Source organism: Salvelinus alpinus, chromosome 32 (assembly GCF_045679555.1).
Source record: "Salvelinus alpinus chromosome 32, SLU_Salpinus.1, whole genome shotgun sequence".
In the NCBI taxonomy this organism is placed as follows: domain Eukaryota; kingdom Metazoa; phylum Chordata; class Actinopteri; order Salmoniformes; family Salmonidae; genus Salvelinus; species Salvelinus alpinus.
This window is the reverse complement of record NC_092117.1, coordinates 27659126-27675404: the sequence shown is the minus strand read 5'-3', so window position 1 is coordinate 27675404 and position 16279 is coordinate 27659126. Positions and strand designations below refer to the sequence as shown.

Below are 16279 nucleotides of genomic sequence, written 5' to 3'. Positions count from 1 at the left end.
ATAAGGAAATCAATCAATTTAAATAAATGTATTAAGTCTTAAGCTATGGATTTCACATGACTGGGAATAAAGATATGCATCTGTTGGTCCCAGATAACTTAACAAAAAAGTTACGGGCGTGGATCAGAAAACCAGTCAGTATCTGGTGTGACTACCATTTGCCTCATGCAGTGTGACACATCTCCTTCGCATAGAGTTGATCCGGCTGTTGATTGTGGCCTGTGGAATGTTGTCCACTCCTCTTCAATGGCTGGGTGAAGTTGCTGGATACTAGCGGGAACTGGAACACGCTGTCGTACACGTCAATCCAGAGCATTCCAAACATGCTCAATGGGTGACATGTCTGGTGACAATGCAGGCCATGGAAGAACTGGGACATTTTCAGCTTCCAGGAATTGTGTAGAGATCCTTGCGACATTGGGCAGTGCATTATCATGCTGAAACATGAGGTGATGGCGGCGTATGAATGGCATGACAATGGGCCTCAGGATCTCGTCACGTTATCTCTGTACATTCAAATTGCCATCGATAAAATTCATTTGTGTTCATTGTCTGTAGCTTTTGCCTGCCCATACCATAACCCCACCGCCACCATGGGGCACTGTTTACAACGTTGAAGTCAGCAAACTGCTCGCCCACAGGACGCAATACAAGTGGTCTGTGGTTGTGAGGCCAGTTGGACGTACTGCCAAATTCTCTAAAACAATGTAGGTTTTGGCTTATGGTAGAGAAATTAATATTACATTCTCTGGCAACAGCTCGCGTGGACATTCCTGCAGTCAGCATGCCAATTCCACTCTCCCTCAAAACTTGAGACATCTGTGGCATTGTGTTGTTTGACAAAACGGCACATTTTATAGTGGCCTTTTATTGTCCCCAGCACAAGGTGCACCTGTGTAATGATCATGCTGTTTAATCAGCTTCTTGAGATGCCACAACTGTCAGGTAGAAGCATTATCTTGGCAAAGGAGAAATGCTCACTAACAGGGATGTACACAAATTTGTGCACAACATTTGAGAGAAATAAGCTTCTTGTGCCTATGGAACATTTCTGGGGTCTTTTATTTCAGCTCATGAAACGTGAGACCAACACTTTACATGTTGCATTTATAGTTTTGTAGTTTTGTCAGACAACACAATACCACAGATGACTCAAGTTTTGAGGGAGCTTGCAATTGGCATGCTGACTACTGGAATGTCTACCAGAGCTGTTGCCATAAGTCGTTTTAGAGAACTTGGCAGTACGTCCAACCGGCCTCACAACTGCAGACCACGTGTAACCATGCCAGCCCACGACTTCCACCTCCAGCTGCTTCACCTGCAGGATCGTCTGAGACCAGCCAACCGGACAGCGTATGAAACCCAGGAGTATTTCTGTCTGTAATAAAAACCTTTTGTTGGGAAAAACTAATTCTGATTGGCTGGGTCTGGCTCCCAAGTGGGTGTGCCTACGCCCTCCCAGGCCCACCCATGGCTGCTCCCCTTCCCAGTCATGTGAAATCAAAATTATTCTATTAGTAGCACCTTTCAAGGTGCAATATGCAGAAATCGGTCTGCCATTTCCTTTTGCTATAAATTGAATAGTTCGCCTAATTTCTGTTTATGTGACAAAACAAGCAATGGATAGTGTAGAGATTCATTGTACCATCTACACACCACTGTAAGAATCATTGTATCATCTAAACTGCTGTGAAATATATTTTCATTAAACCAAAAATATTGTATTTTTTTTGTGGTTAGAAACCTGAAGGTAAAAGAAGCAGAAATTAAACCTAAGAACGGGACACATAGAACAGATCTACCGCTTCTTAGACTTGCTTTCAATGAGAATGACATATCTATAACTCAAATTTCTATGTGAATTTGGTGAAAAGTTACATATTTAAGCTTTATGAGGGAAAAATATTTTTTCTTTACATTACTGTGTCCCTATGCTGATGGAACAGATACTTTAGGGTCACCCAGTTGCTCATAAAAGATTAACATATCAGCTAACCACATCATATGATATAGAAATATGATACCTGACCACAGTAGATTACAAGGCAAGAACTCATTGGTTGATGGCATTTATACATTTGAAATGTACATATACACTGAACAAAAATATAAAACGCAACACGTAAAATGTTGGTCCTATGTTTCAAGGGCTGAAAAAAAAATATCCCAGAAATGTTCCATACACACAAAAAGCTGATTCCTCTCAAATTTTGTGCACAAATGTTTTTACATCCCTGTCGTTCTGCCCCTGAACAAGGCAGTTAACCCACTGTTCCCCGGTAGGCCATCATTGTAAATAAGTATTTGTTCTTAACTGACTTGCCTAGTTAAATTTAAAATAATTGCTGAGCATTTCTCCTTTGCCAAGATAATCATTCCACCTGACAGTTGTGGCATATCAAGAAGCTGATTAAACACAGGTGCACCTTGTGCTAGGGACAATAAAATGCCACTCTAAAATGTGCAGTTTTGTCAAACAACACAATGCCACAGATGTCTCAAGTTTTGAGGGAGCATACAAATGGCATGCTGACTGCAGGGATGCTGTTGGTAGAGAATTTAATGTTAGTTTCTCTACCATTAGCCACCTCCAATGTTGTTTTAGAGAATTTGACAGTACGTCCAACCGGCCTCACAACCACAGACCATGTGTATGGTGTTGTGTAGGCGAGCAGTTTGCTGATGTCAACATTGTGAACAGAGTGGCCCATGGTTGCGGTGGTCGGCTTATGGTATGGGCAGGCATAACCTATGGACAACAAACACAACTAATTGCATTTTATTGATTGGCAATTTGAATGCACAAAAATACCATAACAAGATCCTGAGGCCCATTTTTTTTAAGGTACAGTATCTGTAACTAACAAATGCATATTTTTATTCCCAGTCATGTGAAATCCATAGATTAGGGCCAAATGAATTAATATCAATTGACTGATTTCCTTATATGAATTGTAACTCAGTAAAATCTTTGAAATTGTTGCATGTTGTGTAACATTTTTTTTTTAAGTATATGAATCTTGTTTTATGTTCTGAACCTAGAAAAACATGCCAATTAAATTATCCCTGAAAAATTATACAATGGTAGAAAAAGTATAGATTTGTATTAAATACTTGAATAATCTAAATGTTAGAATGAAACATGAGCAAGGCCTTTAAACACTTGGACAACAAAAATTAAATACCTTTTATGGGGTCTGATGGAATTGATAAATCCAGTTAGGTGTATTTCATAAATGGTTAAAATTAGGTTGTTCCTTTACATGGTGCGATTGTCTATAAACATATTGTAAATCTTAAGAAAAGGTTGGGATTGTCCATCTTTAAAGAATCCCTGATAAGACATCCCAAGGCCAGAGTTGATCATAACTCACAAAAAAAGTTCACGAGTTGGTTTGTAGAGCTCAAACATTTGATTGAAAAGTTAAAACATACAAAAGGGATCTCCCAAGTTTCCCATGATCGCTGTCTCAGCCAGCCAAGATGAAGCCCCTGGGAGAGCCTACACACAGCCGGACAGTATCCAGGCAGTTTGGCATTACTGTGAACATTAAACCACTCCCGTAGTCATCTGCAGCAATGCAGAAAACAAAAGCAAGCCTGCCAGGTCGGCCAAGAATTACAGGTTTTCCCCGAACTTAGACTTTTACTGTTTCAAGCCACCCAAAAACTGTTCCGATTAAGCGAGTTCTTCATGTACAGCTATGATATACCCATCAGGGTTTGAGATGTCATACGACAGTAATTAAATAAGTGGGAGAAAAATAGCATGCTGAAGAATGTGGTTGCAAATGAGAAATGTCTTCAGACAGAATACCAAATGATTGGTTAGAAGTGGTCAAATCAGTAAGGTATGACCAAAAGCACCCACCACATTTAACCAATCAATTGACGTCTCACCATATGAAAAACAATACTTAAAGGGATAAACATAGGAGCTACAGGTGACCAACTAATGATTAAAGGGTCTGAATACTTATGTCAATGTGATATTTACATTTTTGCTTTGTCATTATGGGGTATTGTGTGTAGATTGATGAGGGGATTTTATATACACTGCTCAAAAAAATAAAGGGAACACTAAAATAACACATCCTAGATCTGAATGAATGAAATATTCTTATTAAATACTTTTTTCTTTACATAGTTGAATGTGCTGACAACAAAATCACACAAAAATGATCAATGGAAATCAAATTTATCAACCCATGGAGGTCTAGATTTGGAAAGTGGAAAACCACACTACAGGCTGATCCAACTTTGATGTAATGTCCTTAAAACAAGTCAAAATGAGGCGCAGTAGTGTGTGTGGCCTCCACGTGCCTGTATGACCTCCTTACAACGCCTGGGCATGCTCCTGATGAGGTGGCGGATGGTCTCCTGAGGGATCTCCTCCCAGACCTGGACTAAAGCATCCGCCAACTCCTGGACAGTCTGTGGTGCAACGTGACGTTGGTGGATGGAGCGAGACATGATATCCCAGATGTGCTCAATTGGATTCAGGTCTGGGGAACGGCAGGCCAGTCCATAGCATCAATGCCTTCCTCTTGCAGGAACTGCTGACACACTCCAGCCACATGAGGTCTAGCATTGTCTTGCATTAGGAGGAACCCAGGGCCAACCGCACCAGCATATGGTCTCACAAGGGGTCTGAGGATCTCATCTCGGTACCTAATGGCAGTCAGGCTACCTCTGGCGAGCACATGGAGGGCTGTGCGGCCCCACAAAGAAATGCCACCCCACACCATGACTGACCCACCGCCAAACCGGTCATGCTGGAGGATGTTGCAGGCAGCAGAACATTCTCCACGGCGTCTCCAGACTCTGTCACGTGCTCAGTGTGAACCTGCTTTCATCTGTGAAGAGCCCAGGGCGCCAGTGGCGAATTTGCCAATCTTGGTGTTCTCTGGCAAATGCCAAATGTCCTGCACGGTGTTGGGCTGTAAGCACAACCCCCACCTGTGGACGTCGGGCCCTCATGGAGTCTGTTTCTGACCGCTTGAGCAGACACATGCACATTTGTGGCCTGCTGGAGGTCATTTTGCAGGGCTCTGGCAGTGCTCCTCCTTGCACAAAGGTGGAGGTAGCGGTCCTGCTGCTGGGTTGTTGCACTCCTCCACGTCTCCTGGTAGCGCCTCCATGCTCTGGACACTACGCTGACACACAGCAAACCTTCTTGCCACAGCTCGCATTGATGTGCCATCCTGGATGAGCTGCACTACCTGAGCCACTTGTGTGGGTTGTAGACTCAGTCTCATGCTACCACTAGAGTGAAAGCACCGCCAGCATTCAAAAGTGACCAAAACATCAGCCAGGAAGCATAGGAACTGAGAAGTGGTCTGTGGTCACCACCTGCAGAACCACTCCTTTATTGGGGGTGTCTTGCTATTTGCCTATAATTTCCACCTGTTGTCTATTCCATTTGCACAACAGCATGTGAAATTTATTGTCAATCAGTGTTGCTTCCTAAGTGGACAGTTTGATTTCACAGAAGTGTGATTGACTTGGAGTTACATTGTGTTGTTTAAGTGTTCCCTTTATTTTTTGAGCAGTGTATAAAAATAAAGTTTTAGAATAAGGTTGTAAAGTAACAAAATGTGGAAAAAGTCAAGGGGTCTGAATACTTTACGAATGCACTGTAAGTTAAGTTTCTGGTCACATTGGGAGGAGAATGGTGTGGCGCATTTCATTGTCATGGCAGTGTTGGATAGATACAATGAGAAGGTGTATAAATTACTGACCCACTGCAAGTGTCTTTTAATGGAAACTACAAAGCAAACATGTACACCAAAGAATAACGGGAATAGCTACCGTCATAAAACAGTAAAAAAATAAAATGACCATAGTGTTTCTTTCTCTTGTTGTTGTAGCCTCTGAACACACCCCTTCCATGATACATCCTCTTGCTGGTTTGAGTTGGAAATACATTATAAGGCCAGATTCTGCTGATATTCCCTTGTCCCCTTCGCCGTGAGGATAGTTTAGGCCTCCAGTTCCAACCCCAGGCCCAGCTTGTGGCCTCCAGTGTTGATGCACTTGCCGTCCACCAGGGCAGAGAGGGTGAGTTTCACACCTGCAACAGAGGAGAGACAACATAAAGGGTCGCATTCAGGATGAGGGTCAAATAAAAAAATAAGTGTCAACTAGAGATGGAAATTAAGCAAGCCCGCTGGCCGGAAGATAGTACTGTTGAGACATGTGCCATACTAGTCGACATACTAGCCTTCAATCAGAGCAGTGAAATTCCTTACGTTCCATCCCTGGTGTCAACATTCTCATCATTGAGGATGGAAAATCTCTTAGAGCTCAATGATTTCCTTTTTCAAATGAAAGAGAAACTAGTCTGTCCTACATCATTCTACCTGAGCCTTCTGAAACACTGCAGGAGTGCACCTATAACAATAACAGTACACCGAGACACATTGACAGCAAAGTGAATAGGACGCTGCATTACTAGGGACTCACTTGCTGAGATGATTAGCGATCAAGTCGAGATCGCCCCTTCAAAAACAGCATGTATGATGGCAGTTGCTGAAATTTACATAAAACCTCTCTATTGGCCGACCGTTGCTTTGAGTCTCCAGTAAAGCATCATCTTAAAATCAACTTTGGTGCCGGGTGGAGTGTATACATGCACTTTAACTGAAAGAGTCCTACGCCCCCCCCCCCCCACCCCATTTCCTGTACTGTCCAATGTGTTTCTTTTACAGATGCAGTACCGTACGCAGGTCTCGTTGAGCACTTTGGTTAAGGAAGAGGATGTTGCATTAAAGTGTGGGTTGCTCATAGAGAAGTAGTGGGCTACAGACAAGATTAGTAATCTAACATTTCAACTTGAGGGAACTTAAAGAGAACCTGTAGTGTCAGCAGTAAGAGAATCATTAGATCTCCTGTAAACGAGAGGTCTTACCTGGTCTCAGCGTCTGGGTGTACCCAAGACCGACCAGGCTGATGTTGTTCACTTTAGCCTGAAAAGACAGAATCAATTGTTTAACTTACAAGCCAAAAGGCAGAGGAAGGTTCCTAACGACCGCAGCCTTCTATACTAGAGTGGGCAACTCTGATCCTGGAGAGCCAGACAATGTGGCGAGAGTTGTAGCAGTAGTAGACAGCACCAGAAAGTGTTGTATACAGCACCAGTAAGTGTTGTATACAGCACCAGTAAGTATGTAGTAGAGGTCGACCGATTAATCGGAATGGACGATTAATTAGGGTCGATTTCAAGTTTTCATAATAAATTGGAAATTTTGGACGCCGTTAAAAAACTTTTTTTTTTTACACCTTTATTAAACTAGGCAAGTCAGTTAAGAACACATTCTTATTTTCAATGACGGCCTAGGAACGGTGGGTTAACTGCCTTGTTCAGGGGCAGGACGACAGATTTTTACCTTGTCAGCTCAGGGATTCAATCTTGCAACCTTACGGTTAACTAGTCCAACGCTCTAACCACCTGCCTCACGAGGAGCCTGCCTGTTACGTAAATGCAGTAAGAAGCCAAGGTAAGTTGCTAGCTAGCATTAAACTTATCTTATAAAAAACAATCAATCATAATCACTAGTTATACCTACACATGGTTGATGATATTACTAGTTTATCTAGCGTGTCCTGCGTTGCATATAATCGATGCAGTGCTCATTCGCGAAAAAGGACTGTCGTTGCTCCAACGTGTACCTAACCATAAACATCAATGCCTTTCTTAAAATCAATACACAGAAGTATATATTTTTAAACCTGCATATTTAGCTAAAAGAAATCCAGGTTAGCAGGCAATATTAACCAGGTGAAATTGTGTCACTTCTCTTGCGTTCATTGCACGCAGAGTCAGGGTATATGCAACAGTTTGGGCCGCCTGGCTCATTGCGAACTAATTTGCCAGAATTTTACGTAATTATGACATAACATTGAAGGTTGTGCAATGTAACAGGAATATTTAGACTTATGGATGCCACCCGTTAGATAAAATACGGAACGGTTCCGTATTTCACTGAAAGAATAAACGTTTTGTTTGAGATGATAGTTTCCAGATTCGACCATATTAATGACCTAAGGCTCGTATTTCTGTGTGTTATTATGTTAGAACTAAGTCTATGATTTGATAGAGCAGTCTGACTGAGCGATGGTAGGCACCAGCAGGCTCATAAGCATTCATTCAAACAGCACTTTCGTGCGTTTTGCCAGCAGCTCGTCGCTGTGCTTCAAGCATTGCGCTGTTTATGACTTCAAGCCTATCAACTCCAGAGATTAGGCTGATGTAACCGATGTGAAATGGCTAGCTAGTTAGCGGGGTGCGCGCTAATAGCGTTTCAAACATCACTCGCTCTGAGACTTGGAGTAGTTGTTCCCCTTTGCTCTGCATGGGTAACGCTGCCTCGAGGGTGGCTGTTGTCGATGTGTTTCTGGTTCGAGCCCAGGTAGCGGCGAGGAGAGGGATGGAAGCTATACTGTTACACTGGCAATACTAAAGTGCCTATAAGAACATCCAATAGTCAAAGGTATATGAAATACAAATGGTATAGAGAGAAATAGTCCTATAATAACTACAACCTAAAACGTCTTACCTGGGAATATTGAAGACTCATGTTAAAAGGAACCACCAGCTTTCATGTGTTCTCATGTTCTGAGCAAGGAACTTAAACGTTAGCTTTCTTACATGGCACATATTGCACTTTTACTTTCTTCTCCAACACTTTGTTTTTGCATTATTTTAACCAAATTGAACATGTTTCATTATATATTTGAGGCTAAATTGATTTTATTGATGTATTATATTAAGTTAAAATAAGTGTTCATTCAGTATTGTTGTAATTGTCATTATTACAAAAAAATAAAAATGTAAAATCGTCCGATTAATCGGCATCGGCTTTTTTTTGGTCCTCCAATAACCGGTATCGGCGTTGAAAAATCATAATCGGTCGACCTCTAGTATGTAGTGAGTGTAGAAAACAGCACTAGTAAGTACTTGAGCGTTTCTTACATGTGTTCTTAGGATACAGTAAGACAAAGGGATGGTTTCCTGGACACAGATTAAGCCAAGTCCTGGACAAAATAAAATGTGAATTCAATGGAAAATCTCCATTGACAAGGCTTTTTAGTCCTGGACAAGACTAAAGCTCTGTGTGGGAAAACTGGCCCAAAGAGTCACTCCTGCACAGTACTTACACTGATGGAGGCACTCTTGTCCAGCTGGTATTTGGCTGCGATGCCGAAGCTTGTGCTGTTGCTGCCGGCAGTCCAGGCAAGGTTGACCGCCGTCTCCAGCGCTGGACTCACTTTCTGGTAGATTGAGCCACCGAACTGTACACCGTCATTACTGTAACAACCACCAGGGAGAAGATTAGGGAGGAGTGATAAGATAATATTTGTCAAGTCCCAGCCTTTACCATGCTATGCAGTTTGTAGGGCCTGACGTTTTGATCCCTGGTTAAATCATTATTAATCCGATATTCAATGATTACTATAATTTCCAGGTTGACTACAGCTGTCCAGTCATCCATGTCCATTGTTTTTGTGTGCGTTTCTTTTTTTTTCTTTTTACACACAATTGAATAGACAACATTTGTCCTTGAAGATAATTGGTATTGTATGCACATAGCAGAGGACTGGAAATGCATACACTTGTATACATTGTATGCTCTCACTTACACGTTGGTGTGTAGCTGGAAGTCCCCGGTCTTGTATCCAACAGCGAAGTTGTTCTGGGTCATCTTAGACTTGGCCGTGTCAAAAGTCATCTGGTAGCCGGCGAGCCAGCCCTCGTAACCAACGACGGCCGCTCCATGGATAGCGGGGCCAGCGAAGTCAAAGTCAACGTCACAGCCCAGGTTGACAAACTCGCGCTTGTAGGCGGTCTTGACTTTGCCGCTCTTCTTACTGCCGTTGGAGCGAAAAACATATTTGGTTAGCCTACATTCTGAAGTTAAATATTTTTAATGAACAGCCAAACAGCTCAGGCCTAATATAACCAGTCTAATGGAAATGTAGCAACCGTAGCAGAATATGAAGGGAATTGGGAGAAACCAAGAGCTTGAAAACCTCTCACTCCAGTAGTAATTCACCCATACACAGTCCTATGTTCATAATCAAATAGTCCACAAGCAATACTGAGCAAATCCTGAGCAATGTCTTTCTGGATCGTCATTACACACTAGCCAACGAGGGTTACAGTAAGTGCACAAACACACAACCTCCATTCACACACAGCATTAGCAACTAGGGATTACAATAACACTTTATTATGAGCTCCTTAAAATGCTCATGCTACATGACACTAAGGCCAGTTCTAAACTGATAGCCTAGGCAGTGTGACAAGCTGTAGAATTCAGCGGAGTGAAGTTTTTGCATCCCCGACCCACACTAATGGTTAAAGTTAGGATCAGTTTCCCCTCCCCAATCCTATATCTGTACCTAGCGGAAACTCCTCCCACAGAGCTCAGTGGACATGCAGCAACAGCTTGATGACCACCCCTTCCTCCCCACAACATGTGGCCCACCATGTGTCACCACAGGATTTACACTTCCAGGAAAGCCGATACTATGTGGACTGGCTGGGGAGGAACTACTGCATAGGTTTTGGTCACACACACAAAGCTAACTTATAAAGTAATTTACAGTGCTACTGAGATGGTATAATTCAAGAAATAAATTGTTTCATCTAACATGTCCAAGCAGGAACACACGATCAAGATATTTTGATGAGCATTATGAGTTGACAAATGGGTCATTATTGCTATAACGTTACTCGCAAAATTAGGGCCCAGAATTGCAGATTTATTTTAGTCAATAGACATTTGCTAGCATCTTTTTATGTACAAATAGCTCATAGGCTGGTTCATTTGGGAAGTGGAAACTCAAAAGTCATTAGCTAGATCGCTTTATATAATAGGCTGCTAGTTAGCCTTGTAATTGATGAATCTAACAGTAAATTAAATGTCCTAAGAAAACTGTTGCATACTACCCAATGACATCTATATAGGCCTATGCAATGACCGCAAATGGCCGATGTGCACTACCAGTGCTCTGTATACGTCAGCAATATACCAGTTATTTTGGTTGAAAACTATGCTTAAACAGTCAGTATTGAGAGTTGAGAAATACAATGTAATACCTACAGAAAGCTGAGACCCTTCTCTCCAACAGTCACAGCAGTTGCTATTTGTCCCCTCCCTCTAACCTACTCGGAGCATACAGAGTAAAACAGCCACAGGGGCTGGGCACAGACTTTCATGGAGGAATCCGGATATTTGGATTTTATTAGGATCCCCATTAGCGACAGCTCGTCCTACTGACGAAAAAGACAGACAAAAGACTTTACAATTTATATAAAACATTAAAATCTAGTAATGCACTTTAGGCTACTGCTTGACCGAATCATGGTTTTAGCCACCCCAAAAATAAAAAGTTTGATTAAATTGTTAAAATCTGGAGCCCAACAAGGAGAATAAACACCTACATTCAAATATACGAGCAAGAAAACACATGCCATGGATATGATAATAAATTCTATACAGATGAGTGCCATTACAGGCTGAAGATAATTTGACTGACCCCTGTCACCTCAGATCTACCCACAAGCCTGTGAGGACTGCACACCCCAGATCATGTTACCTTCATGTAAGGACACTACGTGCTGGACTGACTCTTCTTGGCTAGCTATATGTTAATACCATCGGCACCCATATGTCCAAACACATGAAACACCATTTTAAGTACTAGAACTAAATTTTAGTCGTTTAGTAGATGCTTTTAATCCAGAGCGACTTACAGTAGTGAGTACATACATTTTTCGAACTGGTCCTCTGCATTGAAATTGTACATTTGTAATCTTACCCAGTGTTTGGTGAGAAGGTTGTGTCAAATGTCAGCTTCAGACCCTTGACAACCTAAAGAAAACAAGAACAGAGAACCAGACTGGTAACACAAGTTTGATCTTCCGGCATTTCATGTGATCACTACATATTGAATATTCATTACTTGTTTGAATCAGCTTTCTTTTCAATTGTGTGTCAAGGCTATTGTGAGAAACTCCAAACACAACACCGATTGTTTTACAAAAAGCATTTTAAATAAAGCTTTGTTGAATCTGAACCTGGTCTTCGACGGTGATCTCTGTTCCCAGGGTGTTGTCAGTGTTCCACTTTTCTGTGAAGGTCAGGCCGTACTCTGACCTCTTGTATTTGGTTTCCAGGCTGCCCGCCACCTTGCTGGTGTCTGTGTTGGTGGAGCCAGCTGTTTTGAACTCCTGCAGAACATTTGTAAAAAAGGTTCACATCAGGATATGAATAAAAACAAATGTTGTAAAAATATCTTAATTCACTTGGGTTTTTATTGTCAAGGAGTGTATTGAACTATACTGCTACTGTCAAGCTCTCAGGGTTGTAAATTCAAAGTATTACACAATTACTGTAATCATAAAGACCACATACACAGGAGTTGAGTAGAGATAGTTCTACATTCATTTTGAAAGTACACATAATTAGAAAGAAAATAAGGCAACTTACCACTCCGCTGCCGGACTTGGTCTTCACATCAAGCTTCACCAGGCCGAACCCTTCAGGGAGAAAGCAAAGTTAGTCAACCACTGATGCATATTTCACAAATGGGAAATAGTCATTAAATGTAATCAGTGTTAGCACAATGTAATACTTCATACACTAACATCTTACAGGATAACATGCAGAGCCGAGATAGAGATATTTTATCTATAGATAGAACACCATCCTGCCTATTGGATTAGAATCCTTCAAATAAACTATTGGTTCTTCCCGTTCTGACACAATGCGTTTCCTTACAAACACAATGGCCACTACAGTATATTTGTTTGAGTGAAATGTACAGTACCATAGCCTTTGCTGAAGATGTCCTTGGCGGACTTGCCGAGGTCACCATATGATGGAGGCACAGCCATTACACCTGTAGCAGGAAGAAAATAATGTATACATTACACAACAGTCAGAGTTCATTTTGATTTACATAACGCCTGCTTTGGAAACCAATTTCTTTTGAATCTATGAACAGGGATAGGAATAATAAGCGACATAAGGGTCCCAGGCCGCTAGCAGGCCCTAAACGACAAAAAAAACATTTCATTTGTATTTTAGGTACTCTATCAGGGTCCCAACTTACTGTTTAAAGTTTGAATAGTAGAATACACATGGGTTAAAGATCAACATTTGGTTGTGCATCAGCAATTTCTCATCATGTCAGTCACTCAACTAGCCATGTCATCATTTTTGAATTGGTAAATTAGTCTAGCAAGCTATCATGGCATAATACAGACCAGTTACGCAAAGCAGGGGAAGGCGCCCAGGGGACGGACCACCATTGATTTGTAAGTCACGCTCACTCTGATATCATTAACATGGCATCAGTCAAGGCAAAATGTGTATTGCAGGAAACTCACTTTTATTTATTTTCTTACTTTTCTCTCCACTGTCAAGAGTCACTAAAACGTTTTGCCCACTTAGAGGCCCCAAAAGTCTAGAGTAGGCCCTGTCTATGAACATAAGTACTCATCCAACACAGCTAGTCATCCATTGGGCAAAAAACTACTTTACCAGGGCTCTCCAAACCCAGTTGTAACTAACGTGATGCAACTTATCAACCAGCTAATTATTATAGTTAGGTGCTCTAGATTATGGTTGGAACGAAAACCTACTGAATGGTAACTCTTCAGGAACAGGGTTGGATAGCCCTGCACTATACAATAAAGAGTGTGGTTGCCCGTCTATAACAGCCAGCTCTATCAGCCCAGAGCAAGGATTCCCTTGCAGACGTTGATAATCTGAGTGGGTATGATAAATGGCCTGTCTGGTTCTGGATAGCTAATTTATTTGAACTGACGCTAGGCCACACCTCAGTGACTCACTCAGTTAAATCCAGGTAGAGGAATGTAGGGCTAGGTCTGGGAAGCGCGTCACTCAGTTTAATTCCAATTCGCTTTATTGGCATGACGTTTTGATACATATGTCCACTCTCCAGCCAATTGCTGGCTCCTACCCTGTCCGTCCCATTAAATCAACCACTGGGTATTGTGCAATTCAAAGACTCCATTAATGTTACTAGCTTGTTCATTATCCTAGAACAGCTCAAAGTAATCCGACTGAACGCCATTTAACACACATGTGCAGCGGACACGAGTTGTCCTTTCTCGTATAAGGTTACAGGTCCAGCAGCAAAGCTCATTAGTTAAATAACTAATGCTAGTTAGGCACATTTAGCGATAGTGTGTCAGGCAAACCTCGTGCAAGCGTGGTCATAAACCGCGGCAAATGTCGTTTAGTTCCTTTACAATAAAAGCCACTTTAGTTGCTTTACTTACCAGTAAAAGATGAGGCTAGCAGTAAACTTCACCGGTTGGAGGGCGACTTGAAGGAGACTGCAATGTAATGAAATCCAGCCTATCAACCGAAAGACCCCTATCTGTCACATGTTTGCCTGTCTAAAAAATACTTGCAGATTCATTACAAAATAATTACAAAATCAACAAAGTTTAAAAGGCTTTTGGCTGTAACTAGATTTTTTTCTGTCAATACAAAAAAAGCATTCTTACGCATTTTGTTTTCTTATACATAGAAATATGTATTTATCATAGATTCATCCATTTCCGTGTGTAACTTCTCATGGACAACTATGTTTGATTCCGTGGAATACGATTCAAATTTGAAGAATAGCAGTTGTTTCTAACTACTGAAAGGATCAGACTTTTTATCCTATCACACCAACATTGGTAAAATAAGACATTTAATGAATGATCTAATTGACAGATCAATTTATTACTGAGATTCACATTAAAACACATTCACATTGAGATTGATAAAGGAAAATGGCAAAAGTATAGTGAATATATCAGAAGAACTAGCTGGGTTTTCATCCAATTTGCGACGGAGTTTCATGCGAATATTCTCAAATCCACATAAATAAAATATGCGCATTTTGCCACAAGAGATGTGTTTTCATCAAATGTATTTGTTGCCGATAAAAGTATGTGCGTGATGACAGTGCACATAAAAATTACTTGGGGTTAAATTCCCATGTACTGAATACAAAATACAAGTTAAATGGGTTCCATTGCATTTTCAACTCCGATGGTTTTGTCACAAAAAAGTGTTATGTAGCGAATGTACCCACTGTGGTATTGGCACGTGCGCTCTTGCAAACAGCTAGCTGATACAGTGTCGTTATAGCCTACAATTAGTGATGGGAATTCCGTCTCTTTTCAGTGAGGCGGCTCGTTCGGCCCAGCTCACCAAAAAAAAGCCGGTTCGTTTAGCTCCCGGTTTTTTAAACGGTTCTTAAAATAAAAAAAACACATGTTTAGTATTTTTTCAAGTCAAACAGTTTGCGAAAGTTTGACTATAATTGGTGTGAAAACAATTCTAATTAAATTAAATCATACTCTACCTTAACCACAATGTATTGTAACGACCCTGGGTTTATAAGCGCGGAAATCGACTCTGCCGCACGAGGATGCTTTTGCGGCACAGTTGATAGCGCGCCGGACTTCGGGCTAGAAGGTCGAGGGTTCGAGACCTGCTCACTGCTGTTTCATTACAGTATTTAACCTATTTAATTCCATCGGTCACAATAGTGACCGTAAAAAACGGTTTTCAGTTATAAGGCTCTAAAAATGTTACTGAATGATCTATCAATGTATTTCCAGCAAATATTGAAATAATAAAGGGTCTCAATGAAAGATGTGCAGTGTCACATGTTTAGTGTGAATTGTCACATGACCAGAGCTGTTTACTTCCTGGTTGCACCATGAGAAGAGGATGACTGCATCAAAGCTCCCAAACAAACGGTTAGTAAAGTATGTTAACAGAAAGTTAGGACAAAGATTTTTGGTACACATCATCTTTAAGGTGTCTAGTATTGATACATTCATTTGCAATTACTCAACTTTGTTCAGTGTGGTCATAGAATGTGTAAACATGTTGACGGCAACAATAGTGACCGGCGGGATAACACAGTGCGTCTAGGTATACACATAGTTATACACATACATAGTTCTTGTTTTACCTAACTTTCTACTCTGTTCTTTCTTTTAGTTTCACTTTGAGTCAAGTTCTGGATATGTTGGATCTAGGTGACTGCCCAGACAAGGCATGCAACATTGCAGTTATCCCTCAAAATGAGAAAGATGGTGTCCTGAGTGATTGTGATAGCGATGGGTCAGATATGGACTATGGACAGGCCATTTGCCAGCCAGGCTGTTGAATGCATATGCTGAACATATGCAAACAGATCATGACAGGAACAACGTTATCAGTGATGATGACCA

General features: G+C 41.3%; 1 protein-coding gene across 1 annotated transcript; it reads right to left on the bottom strand.

The window, feature by feature from the left end:
* Nucleotides 1–5727: 5727 nt before the first annotated feature.
* LOC139562566 (voltage-dependent anion-selective channel protein 2-like) lies at nt 5728–15214 on the bottom strand. Its single transcript, XM_071380339.1, has 10 exons — nt 15127–15214; nt 14318–14396; nt 12838–12909; nt 12498–12547; nt 12086–12238; nt 11827–11879; nt 9643–9870; nt 9160–9310; nt 6911–6968; nt 5728–6073 (listed from the first exon to the last, which is right to left on the bottom strand). The coding sequence occupies exons 3-10, from the start codon at nt 12902–12904 to the stop codon at nt 5982–5984; spliced, it is 852 nt and encodes a 283-aa protein (XP_071236440.1). The 5' UTR covers nt 12905–12909; nt 14318–14396; nt 15127–15214; the 3' UTR covers nt 5728–5981.
* Between the last annotated feature and the right edge of the window lie 1065 nt (nt 15215–16279).